Here is a 24,197-nt window from a genome sequence, read left to right as displayed (position 1 = left end):
GATATGGTGAACCGTTGTGTGCCTCGGTAGATGGACATGCTGCGCTGGCCTAGTGACACTAACAAACCTCTGTAGCAATTCGGCAACTAGCGGGCTTACATTCGCATGAGAGATAGATTTGATTGAATCTGAGGTGTATTGCCAACCACCCTTTGCCGTTAGCTTGGTTTCCTGATCTACTAATCGTGCGCCCTTCAGATCTACCAGTAAGCCATAATGCGTGAGAAAATCTGCCCCAATAATGGGCTTGGCCACGTCAGCTACCACCATTTTCCATGGAAAGCTTCTTCTTAACCCGAAGTTTATATCCATCATCATATTGCCATATGTCTTAATCGGTGTACCATTTGCCGCGTACAAAATGTATTCGCCGCTTCTGCGACGTTCCCTACAGCGCTTTGCGGGGTACACGCTCACATCCGAGCCTGTGTCTATCATTTCGTATTTCGATCAGTTAAGAAAAGGCGGCACGATTTCTCTGTCGGCCCGACTGCCGCTACATTGGCCCGACCTTCTAGTTTTCCTGCCTCGGGGGTGCATATTTACACGGCGGTACGCATTTATGCGCGTTCTTGCCCCATTTGTAATGATACCAACAATCATCATACCTTTTCTTGTCGCTTTGGTATCGAACGCGGTTCCCGCTTGCGCTCCTGTCGCGGGAACTACCGCGCCATCTTTTTCGCCATGGGCCACGCGACCTGGTCGTCAACTGCTCCACCATCTTGGTTAGTTCTTCCACCTTCCGTTCAATGGCGGAAATTCCGGATGGCTTCTCCACCGCCGCCATGTTACTTTGAGGACCTTGTGGCGCCAATTCGTATACTTTATCCGCTAAAATCGTGGCGTCTTCTAATGGTGCTTTTTCCTGCGTTGGCAATATCGTCTGCACAGACTGCGGCAGTCTACCGGACCAAATGCTCCTTAATCATTTTTCAGGTACCGCTTCTCCTACCAGACTCTTGAGATGCCTTAGAAATTGGCTGGGAGTGCGATCCCCCAGTTCTTCTCTTTCCAGTAGCTGACGCAGCTTCCTGTCCTCTGATTGGGACAATCTTGCCACAAGTTGCCTTTTCAAGGTGTCGTATTTGTCCACTATCGGCGGGTTTTTTATAATGTCTGCTACTTCTCTGGCGTACCGACCCTCCAGATTGCCGACCACGTATGCGAACTTTGTCGCGTCCACAGTTATTCCGGCCACGAGGAATTGTCCCTCTAACTGAGCGAACCACATCTCGGGTTCTTCTACCCAGAAAGGAGGCACTTTCACGCTCACTGCCGCGACCGACGCGTTCCCGGAACCCTCGTGTGCCATTGTCTCAAACTTCGATAAGAAAAACGCTTCACCAATTGTGGGAGCGTTTAGAGTAAATACACGAGGTTCTATAACTCAACAACTATTTATTCAGGATTGGATATACATATAATGCGTACTCAGCGTATGGCTAATGACGAACGGCGTCGTTGTCTCCCGCGCTCAACTACTTCCTACACGCTACGCTAGGTAGCGTCGCTAGCGTGCTACTGTTGCGATTCTTCTTGTTGAATTTAGGGATTTTGTTGGCGAGGTTCAATTCTCAAGAAGCGCTTGGACGCTTGGTTTAATTCCGCGATTTAATCAAACAACAAAAAGGAAAAATAAATAAACTATTTGAAACTTTGAAATGAATTTGTTATAAGTATTGAGCTTCCTTCGCACAAATGCCGGATGCTTATAAAGAATAAGGATTAGGTTCGATTTTATTATACGTGAGAAAACATGCTTCCACTGCGTAAAAAAAATTTTATTCGAATACAAAAGAAAACTCCTTTGTTCGAGCGAGAGCTCTCCTTTTTTTTTTCATACAGGGTTGCCAACTGGCTAAGTTCGAACTTTTAGTTAAATTGTTTTCTCTCAATTTCAACAGAATTAAATAAACTAAACAACTAAATTAAACTTTTGAACTTCTTTGTCGCGAGATAGGTTAGGTGTGAAATGAATAAATATTGCTCGCAACAGTGTGTTTGCAAGAGGTAAGGTGTTTAATGTGAACTATGGAGACTATGTGTGATATTACAGAAATGCTATTGAATACAATGTTACGGAATCAGTATAGAATGTTCGATGATGCAGAATTGGAGGCTCGACCGTTTATATCTGTTTTGACGCCCTTCCGCAGTATATATAAACTTTTCGGAGAAGGCGTAACTCCTTACACAGTTGAGGGTGGAGTTATTTTTCTCGCAGAGTCCTCCCATTTTCGACGGGGGAAAGAGTATTGTAAATTAGAACTTGAGAGTCGAAAATGTCCTTCCGGACCGCGCTGACCATGTGGCCTAATGAACCGTAACGGGACATGGCTGGCAGCGTTTATGGTAGGGTAGTCTATTGAGCTACGCACGTCCAAAAAACATAAAATAATTTCGCCGACTTACAGACTTTAGGGTAGATTTAACTGCCTACACCTAAACATCTGTAAACGGTCAATGCTAATTTCTACCAACGCTGCGAACCATGTGCCGCTACATTCTTTAATGAACTTTAACAAAGATTAACTTTTAAACTAATTTAAATGAAACTGAATTAACAGAACGAATTTTAATATATTGCTCTACTAAGTGAAGAATACGTGCGTTACTTTCTAGCTCTGAGAATTGAATCTAATAGAATGACGAAATCAGATTTCCAATTAAAAATCAAGGATAATTATGAATTTGTTTTACAATTTGTTTCATTTCCTCCAATAAAATTAATATTTATAATTAAAGTGTCGTTAATTGGCTGCCTTATCATACTTCACTTATTAGATACGAGTATTTACAAGTAGTCTTTGATTTTAGCTTACAATTTATCAAATATACCCTGTGTTCATCTTCAACTGAACCTTTTACAATCTAAATTTTGCGCGTTTTAAAAGTTACATATTTTGTCGCTAGATGGAGCCGCTTTTACATTATGTGTGGCGACCCCACATTCAACCCGCAAGAAGCGAGTACGCTTCTCAGACTTCGCGTAATCTATGGTGTGCGACACTAGCGCCACACAGCGTTAGCGTCCTAGCGCGCGTATGCGTCTTTCAGTTGATTGTAAGAAAGCTAAAGAAAAAGACCGCTGTGATATTGTTGAAAATATATATATACCTCTTGTTAAAAGAAGCGTCTAATTAATTCCCCACGTAGAGTACCTACAATTGGTGACCCCGATAACAGAAAGTGCGTACCAAAAAAGAGAAAAAAATGCCAATAGAGCGTTCACCGCCGAAATTAGACGCAGACGTCGCGGTTATCGATTCTATCGGAAAGCGACGCACATAAAATGGCGTCCCACGCTTCGAGTTCGCACGTGGTCAGGGAATTAGCAGTGGAGGCGAATGAATTCCTCAACCTTAGAATGTCCACCTTCTGGACAGAAGCACCCAAATTGTGGTTTCGACAATTAGAAGGGGAATTTCAACTACATCGAATCCGTTCCGAGGATATTAAATATAGCGCAGTGCTGCGGCATTTGGACCAGCAGAGAATGAAGATGGTGGCGGATGTTATTGAACCCCCGCCCGAAAAAGATAAGTACAATACACTTAAAAACGCACTCATAAACAGATTTACAAATTTTATGGCTACAAAGACTACCACAGCGGGTGCAGGAGCTTCTGTCGGTGGTAGAGAGCGGTACGGAGTTGGGTAAACTAGCGGATTTGGCCGATAAGGCCGTAGAAAAAAGCGAGCCAATGTACGCGTCCGCGATTGAGCACCCATCGCAGAATTCATTTCAAACAGCAATAGATGCAATTCTGTCATTGGTTAAACAAACAGCTGAATTATCACTACAGACACAGAAATCAACACACGCTATGATAGAAGCGATGGCTAAGAACCAAGGTGTACAGCAAACCCATTTTCGACGAAAATTTAGAAGCAGGTCTAGGTCAAGGTCACAAGAAAGATCACACAACCTGTGTTACTACCATGAAAGATTTAGAGCCAAGTCATGGAAATGTCAACCGCCATGTGCATGGAAAGGCGAACTCTGTAGACAGCCGGAAAACTAAACCCCTCAACCTGCATAGCGGCTGCAGTGTCAGAGGAAGAGTGCAGAAGCTGCTTATTAGTTACAGATAAGAGAAGTGCTCTTCGCTTCCTGATCGATACTGGAGCAGATATTTCAGTTCTGCCCAAAACTCTCTCAGATAACCGTAGGGCATCCGATTTCAGATTATTTGTAGCCAACGGTACGGAAATAAACACATTTGGAACAAAAACACTCACGTTGGACCTGGGACTGAGGCGCCCCTTCAAATGGGAGTTCATTGTGGCACAGGTAAAAAACCCAATTTTAGGAGCCGATTTTTTGAAGCACTATTCACTGCTAGTGGACATTAGGAATAGGCGATTGCTGGACCACACAACAAATCTACAGGCTAATGCCGTGGTCACAAAAGAATCTGCTTCAGCCATATCCACAATTAATGCAGACAACCCCTACTAGGAATTATTGCGTGAGTATGTGGATATCACAAAACCACGCAGTTCCCAAGGATGCCCACATGATGTTCAGCACCACATCGAGGTTAAAGGTCCACCGGTTTCAGAGCCGCCCAGGAGATTACCCCCTGATAAATTAAAAGCGGCACGAAAAGAATTCGAACACATGATGCAGCAGGGGATATGCCGCCCGTCTAATAGTCCGTGGGCAAGCCCACTACATTTGGTCAAAAAAAAATCCGGAGAATGGCGCCCATGCGGCGATTATCGACGTCTCAACAAAGTAACCGTTCCAGATAAATACCCGATATCGCACATTCACGATTTCACATATAAGTTGCAGGGTTGCACCATATTTTCGAAATTAGATTTAACACGAGCGTACCATCAGATACCCATAGCGCCGCAAGATAGAAAAAAGACTGCTGTAATTACACCGTTTGGTCTCTTCGAATTTGACGTCATGACGTTCGGTTTGTGCAATGCAGCACAGACGTTTCAGAGATTTATGGATACCGTGCTGAGAGGATTAGATTTCGTACATTGTTACATAGACGATATTTTCATAGCATCAAGGGACGAAAAGCAGCATAAGGATCATTTAAGACAGGTATTCGACAGACTTCTTAAATACGGACTCCAAATCAATGTCGCAAAATGCGTTTTTGGAAAAAAAGAGATTGAATACCTCGGATACCATATTAGCAGTAAGGGAATTAAACCATTAACAGAACGCATAAAAGCCATACAGCAGTTTCCAAAACCAAAGACCATAGAAGATTTAAGACGATTTCTAGGACTTATAAATTTTTATAGACACTTTATTAAAGATGCAGCAAAAGTGCAGGCACCGCTATACGTTTACCTAGTAGGTGCTAAAAAAAGGGACAAACGTCTAGTTAAATGGACCGACGAAGCGGAAAGAGCTTTCGAGGCAAGTAAAGAACAAGTTGCAGAAGCAACATTGCTAGTTCACCCCATAGAAGGTGCTCCGTTGGCACTTAAGACCGATGCGTCCGACAACGCCATAGGAGCTACACTGGAACAGTGGAATGGAACAGAGTGGCAGCCACTCGGATTTTTCTCGAAGAAATTCTCGGAAAGTGAAAAAAACTATAGCACATATGACAGAGAGCTCACAGCCATATACAGAAGCATTCAATTTTTTAAAAATCAAATAGAAGGACAAGAATTATAAAAACAGATCACAAACCGTTGATCTACGCGTTTTGTCAAAAATCCAGCAAGGCGACTCCAAGACGCATCCGACAGCTAGATTATGTTAGTCAGTTCTCGACTAACATAATTCATATTGTAGGTCGTGACAACATAGTTCCAGATGCACTGTCTAGAATAGAGGAATTATCATCGCAGACAATAGTATCCACAGCAGAATTAGTACAAGAACAAATGAAAGACCAAGAATTACAAGATCTGCTACAAAGCGATTCAGTCACCCTCAACCTAAAGAAATTGAGAGTTGATAACACAGACAATGTAGTTTACTGTGATATATCTACAGCGGAAATTCGACCATACATACCACAATCGCTGCGGAAACGCATTTTTAATTCAGTGCATAATTTAGCACACCCAGGAAGTCGCCCAACAAAAAAACTGATCTGTGGGAAATTCGTTTGGCCAGGTATGAAAAAAGATATAGCACATTGGGTTCGTACATGTTTACAGTGCCAGAGAAATAAAATAAGCAGGCATATTAGAAACGCTCCGGAACACATTCCTATACCCGATCAGCGATTTCAACATGTACATATGGATTTAATTGGACCATTACCTCCATCGAAAGGTTACAGGTATTGCCTAACAATAATAGATAGATTTTCACGATGGCCAGAAGCAATACCCTTACGAGATGTCACAGCAGAAACAATAGTAACAGAATTTTATAATACATGGATTGCAAGATATGGATCCCCAACAACAGTTACTACAGATAGAGGTTCACAATTCGAATCTTATCAGTTCCAATCTCTCATGAAATTAGCTGGTTGTAAAAGAATACATACAACGGCATATCATCCGGCATCAAACGGAATTATAGAAAGATGGCACAGGTCTCTAAAAACAGCCATTGCATGTCATCAAGCCGACGATTGGACAGAGGTGCTACCAACAGTACTCCTTGGTTTACGCACTAGTTTTAAGCCCGACATACAAGCTTCGGCAGCGGAAATGCTATTTGGAAACCCGTTAAGGCTGCCAGGTGAATTTTTTGCAGACGAGGAACCGCCGGCAGATCCACAGTTATTTTTACAAAAATTCAGAGAGTATATCAGGCGAGTCAGACCAATTCCTACAGCGCATCACCACAAAAGAAAAACATTCATTTTTAAAGATCTGTATACGTGCACACACGTGTTTGTACGTGTCGACGCTGCGCAAAGACCTCTTGAACCTGTCTATGAAGGACCATACAAAATTTTAAAAAGAGTGACTGATAAGGTATTTACAGTAAATGTAAAAAATAATCCTGTTAACATTTCCACAGAAAGATTAAAACCAGCATTCATGGAGACGAATTCTGCGGACGAGCAAGCGCCTCAAAACATTCCATTACGCACCTATTCAAGACCTATTCCAAGGAATGTGGAATATTTGGAAGGGGGTGGTGTGGCGACCCCACATTCAACCCGCAAGAAGCGAGTACGCTTCTCAGACTTCGCGTAGTCTATGGTGTGCGACACTAGCGCCACACAGCGTTAGCGTCCCAGCGCGCGTATGCGTCTTTCAGTTGATTGTAAGAAAGCTAAAGAAAGAGACCTCTGTGATATTGTTGAAAATATATATATACCTCTTGTTAAAAGAAGCGTCTAATTAATTCCCCACGTAGAGTACCTACACATGTTTCGCTTCTTCTATGTTCATACAGAGTTAAGTTGGTAACAAATGCCAGCACACAACACTACCAACTCCCCTATAGGGAATTCGCGCTTGCACGCCACAAAGTATTTTCGAGAGTGTAACGCAAGCGTACTTGTTATCATCCTGAATATAGTCAGTGAAGTATGGCGACACGACCGTGAGAATATTTACAGAGCGCATCTGTACTTTGTTATATCGATGACCATAAATTAAGAGAGAAATTTAAACTATCTGAGTGTGCGATCATGTACTATAGACAAAGCTTATATTGTTAAAGCCACTCGACGTGGGTGTTTGTGCTAGGAAAAGTTTGGGAATCCAGAGAATAAACATAGCTTCATTCTGAATGTTTGTAGAGATTAATTTATTAGGGACCGTATCGAATTCGTTGTTTTTGACTAAGTCGCGTTCGGTTCTGGAAAGCTTCGAGATCTCCTACGAATGTCTTTTCATGCACTCGAAGAGGGTCGTAAATTTTCGCCCAGTACAAGGACTTTGTTTTCGCGTTTCTCTGGGTCCCACGCTTTCTCTAAGCACATGTTCAATGTTACGTTCCCGCGTCTTGGCGGAGCCTCCACCACCACGCGGCTGAGGGTGGACCACAGCCAGGAGAAGGGGCCCACATCGGACGGCGGAGAACTCCTCCACCATTGGACAAGGGATGATCCTGAGGGAGGATCCAGGATCCAGCGAGGAAGGGGCATCGATCCGCATCACCCGAAGATCTCCTCCGCCAAGCGCAGAACGATCAGACTAATTTTGTATTTCATACGCTCCAGTTCGCTCTTGTAAAAAGTACTTTGACAATTATCGGAATAAATAGTTGGAATTAGTCGTTTTCCATCTTAAATCTGTTTCGAATCATTTCTACACACCGCGAGCAGAGCCCTCAGCGCTCCACGGGTTAACTTACCCACATCCCAAAATCCCTAGACCGCGAACGGTAAACGCAACATTTTTGGTGACAGCGGTGGGATAGTTTCAAAAAGGGATAGTTTAAAAGAGACAGTTAGTAGAAGCGATAAACTTTAAAGGGTGTTAGTTGGAAGGTGATTGTGACAAACTTATCGTATATTTAAATAACTTAACCGGCTCGCGGGTGTATTTTAAATAAATTAACTGAACGCTTTATAAACTGTTTTATTGAACTTTGTGTAAAAGTGGACATAAATCAAGGAAGTGCAACTTCTCTCTCTTGGGTTTTGGCGCGGTTTCCCCAAGAACGAAGGGTGAATACCAGAGATAGGTGATTTCGGCTGCCGCGCAAGCCATCCACCGGAATCACACGCACATTGTCCACATCGCTATCGGGCCACTGAGAGGACTTTTCACGGAGCCAAGGCCACCTGGAAGCAGCGGATTGCAGTCGGACCAGAGTACCTTTTTCTGAGCTGAGGACCATCGAGTTGGAGTACCTGTGGACCGTCCCATAAACCGAGGTCATCCCTGTTCAACGGGTCATCGACGGAGCAGTACATCTGTGGAAGCAAGAACTACGTAAAGAACTCCGTGCGATTTTGGGCAGAATATTATTCAGTTGAAACAACAAACTGTAAGTTTAGATTGTAAGCAATCAGATTCAAGAGTTCTGGGCATAGTTGTAATTGTTAGATTTTTAAAATGCCGCCATTCCTAAAGAAATTAGTAAGAATCAAAAGAAGTCGTAGAAATAGACTGCGTGGTAGTAGTGTCGTTCTAGTAGAGGACGTTGTATCTGAAACATCTAGCATTGAATCTTCTACTTCGTTCGGAAGGGTTGAGACACGGGTACACGAATCCTCTGTAATTCCTGTCCAGCCTGCGATTCAGGGTTGGGGTGCGTCGGACGGTGCGACAATCCCTGCCAGTAGTACTATTAATAATAATGTTTTCATGACTCCGGCTGGGCCAACTCCTTCTAATTTGTCACATATTTCTTCGCAAATTGATGAGCACCGAGTAAGTAATCCGAATGTAGGTTTGTTGCAACCTACCTGAACTTAGCACCCGACTTTCAAAAATTTTATTTCTTCCAATTGCATCGTACTTAGCATCGTTTGTACCCGTTTGTACCACCTTTGTTTTCGTTTGTACCCCAAGGGGTGAAAAGTTACTAGGGGGTGAAAAATACCCCAGCACCCCACTTTAACATTTTTTAATTCTTTCAAAGCCATCATAAAAAGGGACGTCCGTAGAGGTTTGTACCACCCTCACTTTCGTTTGTACCCCAAGGGGTGCGTTTGTACCGCGTTTTGAAAGTACGTCCAAGGGGTAATTTCGCCATTTCTTGAGATATTCCAAATCTTCTTGCGGGTGCTGATTCCTAGTCGTTTGTACCCGTTTGTACCACCCTCACATTCGTTTGTACCTCAAAGGGTTCGTTTGTACCGCGTTTTGAAAAAAATCCCCTAGAGGTAACTTCGTCAATTTTGGGAATTTTTTAAATCTTCTTGGGGGTGCTGTTTCCTATTCGTCTCTAGAGATTTGTACCACCTTTACTTTCGTTTGTACCGCGTTTTGAAAAAAATTCCCCTAGAGGTAACTTCTTCAATTTTGCGAATTTTTCAAATCTTCTTGGGGGTGCTGTTTCGTCTTCGCCTGCAGAGGTTTGTACCACTTTTACTATCATATATTTATTTGTAATTTCGATTGTTGAACGTACATCGATGACTTTACTACAATATGATATTGCAAGTAAATATAACTCAAATTACATCCTGTTTGGTGTCATTTTCATCAAAGATACGAGGCAAATACGATGGTAAAAGTTCCATTGACGAAAAACCAAAAATAAAGAATTTTGAGTTTTGAATTTAATTGGCAGAACACGCGTGAGTCTTTTAATTTTTGCCGGATGCTTCAACCGTCTGCCTCTCTTTCTTTTCCATTCGCTTTTCGTTTTTATGTTAAAAATTTTATTCACTCGTTACACATACAATTGTTAACGTAATTATATCATGTTTGGTGTCATGTTAATCAGGAAAGCTAGATAAATATGACAGTAAAAATTTTATGAAAAATTAGTAAGAAATAAGAAAATTGCGATCTTTTCCTTTTCTTGCATTAGTATGTGTCACCGATATTTGATTCTCGTTGTTTCGGCGACTGAATGTGATTTATTCTTGACTGATTCCGAGGAGGATCCCACCAGTAGTGGGGATAAAATTTTTACTCTTACGTTAGAGATCTTTTTCACATTTACGGAGAGAATAGTGTACAGTATTAATTCGTAATAAGCAATTCGCTCGGGTCTGGCGAGTTGCTTGTTACGAATCACGTATACTATTGGGCTTGCCTTTGTTCCCAAGCGCGACGACGCGACGGTAGCGGTAAACTATAAAGTAATCGGTCGAGCAGAGATGTTATTCTTTAGACAAGGACAGAACATAACATTCTTTCCCTTTTTAATACAAGTAAGATTTTGTGAATGGAACATGTCTATGTATAATATACCGGATTCGTAACAAACAAATGGTCAGACCCGAGCAAGTGGCTTATTACGAATCAATGTAGAATTAGTTGAATGGACGACAGAATCGCTATGCATCAGAGTGAGAAAACAATATACAGTAAAGACTGGATAACTGCGACAAACGATGGACTGGATAACTGCAACGTTACTATCCCCACCACATAGGGGGATCCCCCTTGAATTTTGACACTTGACGAGCGAGCAGCGTATGTAATGTAATCCGAACCGGCGTATCGATGTGACAACACTAATGCAACAGTAAAACTTTTTTATTTTTTGGTTTTACTAAATATTACTTTTACCAATGTAATTGTGAAATTCTCCTGATCAAAATAAGACCAAACACGGCATAATTTGAACAACATGTTATAGAAAAATTTGATTTGCTCTCGTCAATGGTTCTGGGGTAAGTGCCAAGAGGTCAAACTTAGTCCTCTTACCAGAAGGCATCCTCGCCTTCCCCACTCCGTGGCCAGATCCTTGAGGAACAATGTCCTATTCATTCCGGCAACGCAACGTCGGGCTGCTTGCCTTTCCCAATTTTCCTCATTCAAACAAATAAGTCTGCAACATCCGATTGCCATGTGACTTCAAGTCACTGGCAATCGTCTGTCGCCCTAGCTGTCCGTTTACAACCATTCACTCGTCCAGACCTCGCACAGTTCATCCCGATCATAAATCGTACGAAAGCAAAATAGCGGCGGGCTAATTGCCTTTGACGACCCTCAAAAATACGTTGGCGCTAACACGGCCAACCTGACATGCTTCACGCTCTCGGGAAGCATCAATTCATAAGAACAGCCATATGTATCATAACATCAAACAAACATTTTGTTACCATATTCCCTCGGGATTGATAACGTCCTCTATTCCGCGCAATTCGTGTAGTTTTCAAACGTCGTCCTTCGAAGAATATTCTATCAAGTCCGTGGCCTTATTGTCACCCCTTAAAAATCTCTTTCGAAGTCTTAACGTTCTATTCCATACACGACATTGACGCCTTTCATACGTTATTCCCGGACACCAATAATCTTAATACCCTTCCGACGGCTCTGCGCTTTACGGAGTATACAACTGACTGCACATATTACACCTCCGACGACAATGCGCTTTACGGAGTATACAAATATCTTCCCATCATCAGTTATAAAAACACACTTGACCACAGGGCATACAGTTAAAATGCCACAAAACCACTCATTTATTCAAGTCTCCAATGATTTTATTATAAAAATGTACGGATAAGAACAAAAACTAAAATGTTTCGTTAAACAATTATTCTCAAAACTATCGAATATCGCTATTATAATATTGCATAAACCCAATAGCACACAAAAGATAAAAGAAAGAAAAATGTTCATTTGTATAGTAAAAAGATTAATCCACATGCAATACAATAGAAATTAATAAAACAATTAACAAACAGTGCTAAATATTCTAACGCTAACACGGTCCATCAGTAGATTCCGTATCGTCATCGCTTAACTGCGTATCATTCCATTCTCCTTCCCACATTCTAAGACGATCCTTGGGCACCGTTTGTGGTCTGCCGGACTTTCCTATGATTTCGAAACGATCGTTTGTTATAAGTTTTGAAATCGTAAAAGGTCCCGTATACTTAACATCTAATTTTGACCTTCTATTATCTGCTGGCTTTACAAAAACAGTGTCACCTTCCTTATAAAAAATACTATCTCTACGCGTTCTATTAAATCTGTTTTCTTGCAAGACCGCGTTTTCTTTTAACCTATTGGCAGCTACACCTCTGTCACGGACAATGTCTATCTCCTCATTTGTAGCCGGCAATGTTTCTTCGGCACGCATTGCATTACCTGGGCCTTGTTCTAGGCCAAATAGCAACCTACTGGGGGAAAATCCAGTCGATTTTTGTATAGTGGTATTAAGGGCCAGCATTAGCTTTGCTAGTTTGCTCGGCCATTCTGTTCCTTTTTTTGTTTCCGCGGTAAGAAGGTTTGTTACGGTCCCTACGTATCGCTCGGCTTGACCGTTAGCTCGAGGTGCGCCTGTAGCAATAAAATGTACCTGACTTCCGTGTTTTTCTATGAATTGTTTCAGAGGTTTGTATGTGAAATTAGTCGCTCTGTCTAAGACTATAATTCGCGGTGTCCCAAACAATGTAAGTCGTTCTCTAAAAACTTGTAGTGTTTCAGGGCCGCTTAAGGTTCTCAACGGTATCAACTGAATGTATTTTGTAAATGCATCAACTATTATTAGGATGTGCTGGAAACCTTCTTTAGACTGTTGAAATGGGCCGACACAGTCACAGTGTATTGTGTCGAACGGTATGGATTTTTTTGGAATTGAATGCAAATATCCCTGTCTCGGTCCTGTATGTCGTTTTGATACAACACAGGTAATGCAATGTTTAATGTACTTTCTTACAAACGCGTGCATTTTCGGAAACCAATATTTTTGCGATATACGATCGTATGTTTTGTCATACCCAACATGACAGTTCTCGTCATGATAGAGACGTAGCAAACCAAGCCTACTGCCTTTCGGAACGAAACTACGATATACTACACGTCCTGTGTCTCTTTTTATTTTCCTACAAAGGATCGTATCCCTTAATTCGAAGTCTGACGTTAAACTATGATTAGAAGCTAATTTCGCTATTATTTCTTTTGTTTCCTCGTCATTTCGCTGAGCCACTTCTAACCAACTACCTTCACAAATAAAATTGACGCGATAATCTTTCGGGGGGTTTCGGCTAAAATAATCCGCATATTCTATCTGTTTACCTTTACGATATTCTAACTCAAAATTAAAATCTTGTAAAAGGATCCACCATCGAGCTACCCTAGGTACTAAGTCCTTTTTGTTGTTGGTTGCCTTTATCGCATTACAATCGGTAACAATTTTAAATTTAATGCCAAGAAGATAGACGCGGAAATACTTTAATGCATTTACAATTGCCAATGTCTCGAGTTCATAAGAATGATAACGCGACTCTTCAGGGGTCGTACGTCTACTAAAATAAGACACCACCCTTAGATCTCCGCCTACTCTCTGAAATAAAACGGCACCGTAACCTAATGAACTAGCATCTGTGTGCAATTCGGTTTCTCGTTGCGGGTCGAAAATAATTAATAACGGCTTTGAAGTAAGTTGATTTAAAATATACTTCCGTGCCTCTTCTTGGTGTTCTCCCCAGTTCCAGGGTTCTCCTTGTTTTGTTAATCTCGTAATGCAAGCCGTACGAGCCGAAAATTCCGGAATAAACTTGCGAAAATAACTTGCAAGGCCCATAAACTGTCGTACCTGTTTTACATCAGCAGGTATAGGTGCTTCAAGTAACGCTTTCACTTTACTAGCGCCGGGTCTAATACCTTCGGCCGAAATTTCTCTACCTAAATATTCGATTTGAGTTTTAAAGAAAAAGCATTTCTTAATGTTTAAGGAAAACCCTGCTTTATCGAGTGCTATTAAAACCTGTTCCAGACGTTCAAGCCCTTCTCTTATAGTCTCTGACGGAATCAATATATCATCTAAATACACTAATGCAATATTATGTTTTAAATTTCCCAACGCGGTGTTAATCGCACGCTGAAATACGGCAGGCGCGTTGCATAACCCAAATGGCATGCGCAAAAATTCGTAATGCCCGTCAGGTGTCACGAACGCGGTTTTCTCTATTGAACACTCTGCTATCGGAATTTGATAAAATCCGGATGCCATGTCAAGAGTGGTAAAGAACTTTCCCTTGCCTAAACGATCTAACTGATCCTCAATCAGAGGTAAGGGATAACGATCTTTTACAGTGATTTTATTTAATGCCCGAAAATCTACGCACATCCGATCTTCCCCATTTTTCTTCTTTACTAGGATGATGGGACTCGCGTAAGGAGATGTACTTTCCCGGATAATATTATTTTTTTGTAGCTCAGAGATAATCGCACGCACCTTTTCGCGCTCCGTAATCGATAACCGATAAGGGTGATAACTTACCACACGATCCTCCTTTGTTACGATTTTCATGTCTCCCGTACTTACTCTCCGAACCTGACTCCCTACTGCCACCATATGTTTGTACCGGTCCAGTAAATTTGATAATTCCCTCCTTGTTTCGTCACTGACATTTTCGATGTTGAAGCAGACGGGGTCTTCGTTCGATGTTCCCTTTTCTCGACCGCTTGAAGTCCGTTGGAGGGTGGTCGATCCGTCCGTTTCGGTAACGATGCGAACACCACCGTTGGATAAAACATTTTTCCCTACGATGAGTCCGTACGGGATGGAGGAATCCGGAACAACAAATAGATCTAATTCTACCGACAGCCCTTCTGACCGAATAATTGCTGTGGTGCTGCCGATGGTAGTGGTAGATGAATCAGACAAGCCTTTAATCGTTGTGGCGAAAGGATCAATTTTACAATTTGCTCGTTTCGCCACCGTTTCTTTTACCAAGGAACACGTTGCTCCACTGTCAATAAGGCTCTCCCTTACAAGTGTGTCGCGTAACAGAATTGGGGTCAGTTTATGGTCTACAGAGAAACATACGTTCGTCTGTAGCTGACCCATATTTAAATTTGGTTTTTTGTGCTCGCTTTCGTCACGTCGCGCTCTTTTGGCCCAACAATTGTCTTCACTGTGACCCTGCTTAAGACAATAGGAGCAGGTAATACTCCTCGGTGGGCTGCGTTTTCTGCCCATCCGTGATCGTTTGGAACAGTAATTTGCTGTATGTCCCCATTCACCGCAATTGTAGCACTGCTTTTTAAAAGGAACCCGTCCCTTTTCTTCATGCATTTCCCGAATTGGTTCTTTATTACTTTTTACTTTCACGAATTGTGACACTCCCGACAATAGTTCCACCGTAGAAGTATACCGCGCGTTCAAAAGCGATTGCCGCACAGATGCATCAGTAATGTGTCCGATCACTAAACTAATAAGTTCATGTTGTTTAAACTCAATTTGAGTTTGTCCAAAATACTTTAATTTATTCCGCGCGTACTCAGAGTACGATTCAGCGGCATCACTCGTATAGGCTACAGCACGAGCCAACCGTTCACATAGTCTATCTTCACTGACAAACACGGAACACAGGTCTTCAGAAAATTTTTCCCATGATCTCGGATTACCTTCCCACGATTGGTACCACTTTTTCGCTGGTCCAGTTAATGCATGTGTCGCAAGGCTCAATCGTTGCGGAAGAGGTAACTTTTCCATGATGCGTTCCACTGTCTGGCACCATTTTTTCGCGTCCTCACCAAGGTCAGCACCCCCAAATTCCGGAATGGCATCAATTAATGCATTCGGCGCTACACCGGAAACACTCGGCATTGCATTCGACGTGAATGTTTCCATGAATTTACGGAAAAGAGTTTCGAATGAAGGAGTGCTGGATTCGCCAGATTCTGCCATTTTAATTGCACACAAGCGTTTTATAAAAACTGAACACACACAAAACACAACACGGTTGAATACCGAAAACTATATGGGGCGATTGGATTAACGTATCCCACTTCTGATGTTATAGAAAAATTTGATTTGCTCTCGTCAATGGTTCTGGGGTAAGTGCCAAGAGGTCAAACTTAGTCCTCTTACCAGAAGGCATCCTCGCCTTCCCCACTCCGTGGCCAGATCCTTGAGGAACAATGTCCTATTCATTCCGGCAACGCAACGTCGGGCTGCTTGCCTTTCCCAATTTTCCTCATTCAAACAAATAAGTCTGCAACATCCGATTGCCATGTGACTTCAAGTCACTGGCAATCGTCTGTCGCCCTAGCTGTCCGTTTACAACCATTCACTCGTCCAGACCTCGCACAGTTCATCCCGATCATAAATCGTACGAAAGCAAAATAGCGGCGGGCTAATTGCCTTTGACGACCCTCAAAAATACGTTGGCGCTAACAAACATTTGTTTATGTAGTAATATTGTTTGTTTTTTCGAGTGTATGGAGGCGCGATTTTGTATGGAACCAAAAGACTATTACTCGTCAGACTTCTCTAAAAATTTAATTTTAAACAGCCTCACTCGTTCGCTCTCTGTCCTTTCCTACGTTTAGCGGTCGACGCGAGCCAAATGTAAACAAGGAATCGACACCTCGACTCGATAACTGCAACGCTTGTTCCCGATTTTGTTGCAGTTATCAAGTCGAGGTGTCGATTCTTTGTTTACATTTGACTCGCGGCGACTGCTAAACGTAGGAAAGGACAGAGAGCGAACGAGAGAGGCTATTTAAAAGTTAAGAATCGACACCTCGACTCGATAACTGCAACAAAATCGGGAACAAGCGTTGCAGTTATCGAGTCGAGGTGTCGATTCTTTGTTTACATTTGGCTCGCGTCGATCGCTAAATGTAGGAAAGGACAGAGAGCGAACGTGAGAGGCTATTAAAAATTAAATTTTTAGTAAAGTCGGGTGAATAATGGTCTTTTGGTTCCATATAAAATCGCACCTCAATACACTCGAAAAAACAAACAATATTGCTACATAAACAAATGTTGTTCAAATTATGCCGTGTTTGGTCTTATTTTGATCAGGAGAATCTCACAATTACATTGGTAAAAGTAATATTTAGCAAAACCAAAAAATAAAAAAATTTTACTGTTGCATTAGTGTTGTCACATCGATACGTCTCTGCCGATTGTTTTCTTTCCTCGGACCTCTCTCTCTTTCAGTCTCTGTCCTTTTCTACGTTCGGCGCTCGGCTCGAGTCAAATGTAAACACAAAATCGACACCTCGACTCTATAACTGCAACGCTTGGGTCCCGATTTTGTTGCAGTTATCCAGTCTTTACTGTATATATTCTGTCCTCTTTCCACTAAACTGTTCGGTTGACCGTGAAAATTTATGACTTCTTCGGTTTCGCGGACCTCTCACTCTTTCTCGGATCTCTCACTCAGCAGCCGACTTTAAACAAACAAGAGGGGATAGAAATTTGCTTGTTACGAATCACAAAACTGTTGCTTGTTACGAATCAATACTGTATAATGATTAGAGGTCGATGCACTTTTTTTGAAAATCGTCAAAGTGCAGATCCATAAGATAATTATTGTAAAGTTAAGAAGGTTTGAAATATTGAACATTTTTTAAATAGTTTTTACTCGGGTGGTTTGCACGTTGAGCCCAAGGTTAACGTAGTTGTTATTTTCTGATTCCGAATGTAATTTAAGAAAACCGAGGCGATTCTCAGATTTATTACTGCTACGGTAATTTATAGAAGGCCGAGTGCCGAACGGTCAACCCTGTAACGGTTTGGGCCTGATGACCGTTGGCGGAGATATTGAGGAATTCCCAGTTTCAGAAAGTCACCCCCTTTTCCATTCTTCGTTTTCTTCCCACTTTTTCGTTGTACCGAGAGAATATATATTTTGCATTCTATTCAATGACATTTGTTTTGCAAGACTTCGCTTGTGAATAAAATATTGAACTTTATTATTTATTATTAAAAATTAGACACTGCCTCGCTCTCCACTTCACTACCTCCTATAGTTTTGAATGATTTAGTTTACAGAAAGTATTGTGCTTCGTAATCAATGACTTGTCATGGTGCTGCGTAGCGCGTGAAAAGCGGTTAGGATATTCTAGAAGGATCTGGTCACAGAGTGGGGAGAATAAAGAGACCGCATGGCGCCTAACCCAGAACCTTCACCGAATACCCATCGCTGATAATTAAAAAAATAGTATATCTAACATGCATACGTCCCGCTTTGGTCGTTGCATTTATACAAACTTTAAATTTTCTAACAGTATAGCAGATTGAAAAAACAGCCATATAAAATTGAATTAGACGAACAATAACAGGAATATTCTATACAGAAGATAAGTTATAAATTTTGTCCACAATGCCCACATATGCAAAGTACTGTGCAGCGCGTTGATGCGTCATAAACAAAAGGTACCACTCATCGCAATAAAGATGTTATTTCACTTTTTAACCGACTTCGAAAAAGGGGGAGGTTACTCAATTCGATTAGTATATTTTTTTTTTTGTTTAAGTTAATGTAGTCAATGAAGAAGTATACATAATGTAAACGAAACGTGATGTGATTAGAAACGTTTTAATATTTTTAATTCGTTGTTAAATTAATAATATAATTTACGCGTTAATTTAATTGCTATATTTTATTGATTTATATGAACGGAGCGATCATGACCATCGCGCTAGCCACCTCTTTAATCTTCTTTATACAGTAATTTAATTCTCAGTGTAATGTAGGTCGGAACCTAAACCTTACACTGTGTAAACAGCAGACATGAAAATCGAAATTCGACAGCTCTTCATTACCCGCCGCGGCTTGTCTTTGCCGGCGTTAACAAAAGCGAGCCGCCGCGCCACCGACTCGCCAAACTAACAGAAAAAGCCGGCGAGACATTTAAATGCTTGTCGATGTTTTAACAGACTTTCCAGAAGCAATACAGGAATTGATTCGGAAAGACGTCGGGGGAAAGGGACACATTGCGAAGTGAAAATTCATTCGCTGTTTTCAAGCCGGTCTGTGGGGAATTTGTATTCTTCGTTGCAAAGTCAAAAATCACTTACGGATCCTGAATCGACATGTTAGAGCAATCCGTTTTTTAATGAATGATAAATACTATCCAAATTATGCCATGTGTTACGATGGCAACTCGACAATGATCGTTGCCGGCGCGCGTTCACCAACGCGGATTTCTTCCTCGGAGGAATTTGTAGGGTTCCTCTTACCGATTAGGCTCGTCGGTGTTCGCGGCCGATGTTGTCAAAATTTCAAATGGCAACACCTTTTTTTGACGTGGGTCTCCGCACGATTGAGACCCAAGAAAACTCGATGATGCGGATTCGAGATATGGAAGATAAGTGACGATCCGTTGTCGTCCTGTCGTCCGCGAAACGTTCGGACGTCCGGAAAGCCACACTGATTGGTTTTCCGAAATTTGTTAATTTCCCAATCAGCGTGGTTGTTAGATTCTAAATCCCACCCTCTATTTCGGTCTTAGCCAGGTCGCTAAGAGAGGGTGGGGTGCAAGCGCGCGTGTGTGTGAGAAGACCCAAAGTCCTACGACACCGGGGTTTTTCCCTCCAGGTAGGCCCTCGAAGGCCAGGAAAACCGTTACATCGTTTGCTCGCGAAATTACCCTTCGGGAAGGACCGAGTTTATGACATGAGCTGAGCTGTCGAGAACAAAACGAAACTAAAAATTTGGAATCTATTATCTGAAAAAAGGTAAACGACTATTACTAGCAATCTAAAATATTCAAACTCAAAAACAGCTGTTCGTAGAGGCCCTATCATAAACTCCCTTTGGAAATCCTCACCTCATGTTCCGTTAGCGACGGAACACCATGTTTGGTCTCAATTTAATTGAAAAACCCTCACAAAAATGTTACACAAGTTAGCAGTCAAAAAATGTAAAAATTAAAAAATTCTATTTCTATATTACGAACATTTATTTATATCAGAAACATTTATAATTTTTCTATACATTAGAAAAAATTATATTGCTATATCAGATTGCGTCAAAGGCAAAGCGCTGAATACAGTGTTGCATTTGATTGACTCGAGCGAGACTAACATAGGCGCAGCAATAACGCAAGGCATAGGCGCAGAAAGAGATGTCTTGCGTACTGTGAGAGGGAAACAAGAGCAGCACTCTGAGACGAATTACTGTATGTAGTACACTATTTTCTCCATAGGTATGAAAATTTCGAGTCTGAAATTTCACAATTATAGAATAGGTATTGCATTTTTTATAGTGTACTGAACGTAGAAAAGATTAGCGATACAAAAAATGTGTGCAGCCTTCTAAATTAAAAAGTTATAATTCTATGTCTTCGGTTTTTCGTAAATGACACTTTTACTATCGTATTTGTTTCGTTTCTCTCATGAAATAATACCACACACGATATAATTACAATCATAATTACTTGAGTAGCGAGTCGTTAGGAGCAATTCATAACTCTGTCGTATACGCGAATTTAGTCTTAAGTATAAAAGTCCGATTCATAGTTTACTAGAGAAGTAATTATGATTAGAATTTATTGTGTTTGGTGCCATTTCAAACAAGAAAGTTCCATAAAATTCCTATAAAATTTATAAAAATAAAAGTTCTATAATAAAATAATAAGAAATAAAATTGCGATATTTTCCCTTGCTTGCATTATTATGTGTCTCACCGATACTCGATGTTCGTCGGCTTTGTAAACGATCGGATATAGCCTTTGACTGTTTACTAATTTTTACTCTTACGACAAAGATGTTTTTCACATTTACGAACACCATACTGTATATGTACAATGTCGCAGTTAACACTGTGGTATTTTTTGAACAGTGGGTATAGACGAACCCTTTGAGGTACAAACGAAAGTAAAGGTGGTACAAACCTCCACAGGTGAAGAGGAAACAGCACCCCCAACAAGATTTGAAAAATTCCCAAAATTGACGAAGTTACCTCTAGGGGATTTTTTTCAAAACGCGGTACAAACGAACCCTTTGAGGTACAAACGAAAGTAAAGGTGGTACAAACTTCTAGAGACGAATAGGAAACAGCACCCGCAAGAAGATTTGGAATATCTCAAAAAATGGCGAAGTTACCCCTTGGACGTACTTTCAAAACGCGGTACAAACGCACCCCTTGGGATACAAACGAAAGTGAGGGTGGTACAAACCTCTACGGACGTCCCTTTTTATGATGGCTTTGAAAGAATTAAAAAATGTTAAAGTGGGGTGCTGGGGTATTTTTCACCCCCTAGTAACTTTTCACCCCCTAGTAACTTTTCACCCCTTGGGGTACAAACGAAAACAAAGGTGGTATAAACGGGTACAAACGATGCTAAGTACGATGCAATTGGAAGAAATAAAATTTTTGAAAGTCGGGTGCCAGATTCAGGTAGGTTTTGTTGCAACCTTCTAATAATGTTGTTAAGGACTCGATTACACCTGAATTTTCAAGACCTATTTCTCGGATGGAATATGATATTATTAAGAGTTTTATCCCTCATTTTGATGGGAAACCGTCCCGAGTTAATGATTTTATTGCACAATGTAGGCGCGCAGATGCATTAGTTAAAACGGAGGACAAAACCCTTCTATTAGAAATAATTCGTAATCGTATGGAACACCGGGTTTATAGGAGTGTAGTGGGGGACAATATTTTAAAGACTGTAGAAGAATTAATTTCATTGATAAAATCTGCGTTTGCCCAAAGCTTTGATGTGAATAATATCCATAACGAATTAAAAGCAGTATATCGCCGCGAACATGAAACGACTGAGGAGTTCGGATTCCGGGTTAGTGATATTTTAGATCGCGGGGAGCAGGCAGCGAAAGAGGAGTTAAGTTCGGAAGAGCTTGGAGGGGTTAGGAAATTGCTTATGAAGAGCGCGGTAACCGGGTTTTTAAGGGGACTAAGAAATAATATTATCGCGAGTAGCATCTCCAAGGATGGAGTCAAGGAATTAAAGGTAGCTATAAGGTTAGCCTCTCAAGTTGAAGAACAATTAGATTTTCCTAAATCATCAGGGAATCTTAATGTTTTTGGGGACAATTCAAAAGTTTTAGTCACCACGGAAACGCGCAAATGTAAGTGTTTTAATTGCGGTAGGACGGGTCATATTAGCGCAGATTGTTGGTCGCGAGGGGGCCGTCGCTTTGTAAATCCGAATCGCGATACGACATTTAGATGTCGGAAGTGTGGTAAATCGGGTCATAGAGAGCAATCGTGTTACAGAAAGAACACTTACCACACACTGATAGAAAATCCACCGTCTGCACGTTCTTCGACTCTCGAAAACCGGGAAAATTCTTTAAACTCAAAAGGGGCCGCTGCAACGGGCGCGATAGCGAGGGAACCCCTGATTTCCCGCGCCGGATCCACCGCGTCTGCCGCGAAACCGATTTAGGTCGTAAAACGCAGTCTCCGGTAATTTCGTTAGTACACGAACACTTTCGGGATGGATCAGCTAGGTTCCTAGTGGATACAGGGTCTCAATTAAATTTGATTAAACAAAAGGAATTGAAATTTGATTTACCCGTTAACGTACTGTCCAGAGCACGAGAGAAAAGTAGCGGGACGGGAACGGGGCTAGAGGGACGAAAAGAGCATCGCAGTGGTCGGATTGTAACGTTGCCGCCTATTGTCACACGTATTTTCGGCAATAACACGCTATTTGTCGAGGCGCACACATACACTAATCGGTCGCGTGACGGGGAGAGTGGGTCAGATATATGTAGAACAAGAGAGACAGAACGAGCGATACGTTGAGCGGCATTCCATTGTCGTAGTGTCCAAAAGTTTTACGCATCGCGTAAGAGGAAAAAGGTAGAGTTTTTTAACATATAGTAGCAATATCTGTTTCTATACCTATGTAAAACCACACTATTACGGATGAACGGTGGAAGCTACGCGTGAGTCGAAAAGTGGGGATTAGGTGGTCCTAGCGGCCTACCCTCTTTGCCCCGTTACCGTCCCGCTACTTTTCTCTCGTGCTCTGAACAGTAGATAGGATTTATCATCTTACCGGTATTGGCTCGGGAACAGTTCAAACTTCAGGTGAAATCGTCGTTCTTTTATACAACATTCCAGTCCATTTCCAAGTAGTTAACGATGACTTTCCAATTAGTGAGGCCGGAATATTAGGAGTTTCATTTCTGGAGGGACAGCGAGCTACCCTCCGATTTAGGGAAAATTTTCCATGTCTTGTGGAGTTAGGCGGGGAGAGTTCGTGTGCTCCTGTCTTTTCTTCATTTGATTTGCCTCCGCGAAACAAGGTGTTAATTTCGGTCCCAACGAGGGGTAGTAATACGTCAGGTTACGTTAGGAGGATTGATGTTGGTCCTGGTGTATTCTTGGGGGAAGTCCTGGCAACCCAGCAAAATGGTTTTGTTAAATTGTTCGTCATTAACACTACAAGTGATTATATTACACTTACTGTACCCCAAATTGAGTTAGAAGAATTTATTTCTAAACCTCTCGCATTTCGTTTTTCAAAAACAGCGAATCCCACGGCGGATAAATCGACAGATGAGGCTCAGCGATCCAGTGAATTGCTGAAACATTTAAATCTCAGTCATCTGCAGGAGGAGGAAAAAACCAGTATTCTAGAAATTATTAACAAGTTGCCGTACCAATTTCATCTTCCGTCGGATAAGCTGAAAATGGCCAATGTCCCTCATCATATTATTATCACAACGGACAATACTCCTATAAATACAAAGCAGTATAGATTCCCACCGATTCATAAAGATGAAATAAATACTCAGGTAAATTCTCTTCTTAGGGATGGAATTATTCAGCCATCTGCATCCCCTTATAACTCACCCTTATGGATCGTTCCTAAAAAACCCGATTCCTCCGGCAAACCGCGCTGGAGGATGGTCATCGATTATCGGAAGCTAAATGAAAAAATTGTAGCGGATGCCTACCCCCTTCCGAATATCACCGATATACTGGATCAGTTAG

The 24,197-nt window shown here is 41.6% G+C and overlaps 2 protein-coding genes across 2 annotated transcripts; one reads left to right on the top strand and one right to left on the bottom strand.

Annotated features, from left to right (window-relative positions):
- Positions 1 to 514: 514 nt before the first annotated feature.
- On the bottom strand, positions 515 to 1,315 carry LOC105664124 (uncharacterized). Its single transcript, XM_012297319.2, has 2 exons — positions 944 to 1,315; positions 515 to 895 (listed from the first exon to the last, which is right to left on the bottom strand). Exons 1-2 carry the CDS (start codon positions 1,313 to 1,315, stop codon positions 515 to 517), a joined length of 753 nt encoding a protein of 250 aa, XP_012152709.2.
- Positions 1,316 to 8,964: 7,649 nt separating this feature from the next.
- LOC105664199 (uncharacterized) lies at positions 8,965 to 23,413 on the top strand. The gene is made up of 2 exons (XM_076532671.1): positions 8,965 to 9,313; positions 21,644 to 23,413. Exons 1-2 carry the CDS (start codon positions 8,965 to 8,967, stop codon positions 22,636 to 22,638), a joined length of 1,344 nt encoding a protein of 447 aa, XP_076388786.1. The 3' UTR covers positions 22,639 to 23,413.
- Positions 23,414 to 24,197: the final 784 nt, after the last annotated feature.

Source organism: Megachile rotundata, chromosome 6 (genome assembly GCF_050947335.1).
Source record: "Megachile rotundata isolate GNS110a chromosome 6, iyMegRotu1, whole genome shotgun sequence".
In the NCBI taxonomy this organism is placed as follows: domain Eukaryota; kingdom Metazoa; phylum Arthropoda; class Insecta; order Hymenoptera; family Megachilidae; genus Megachile; species Megachile rotundata.
The sequence above is the reverse complement of the archived record's forward strand: the minus strand, read 5'-3'. Positions and strand labels throughout refer to the sequence as shown.

Bases quoted from the DNA above. Each gene is read 5' to 3' on its own strand.
- LOC105664124 (XM_012297319.2), bottom strand. From the start codon at position 1,315: ATGGCACACGAGGGTTCCGGGAACGCGTCGGTCGCGGCAGTGAGCGTG. The intron at 896-943 runs GTACCTGAAAAA...AGACTGCCGCAG, and splicing joins AGAGTCTGGTAGGAGAAGCG to TCTGTGCAGACGATATTGCC.
- LOC105664199 (XM_076532671.1), top strand. From the start codon at position 8,965: ATGCCGCCATTCCTAAAGAAATTAGTAAGAATCAAAAGAAGTCGTAGA. The intron at 9,314-21,643 runs CTACCTGAACTT...TTTTGTTGCAAC, and splicing joins GAATGTAGGTTTGTTGCAAC to CTTCTAATAATGTTGTTAAG.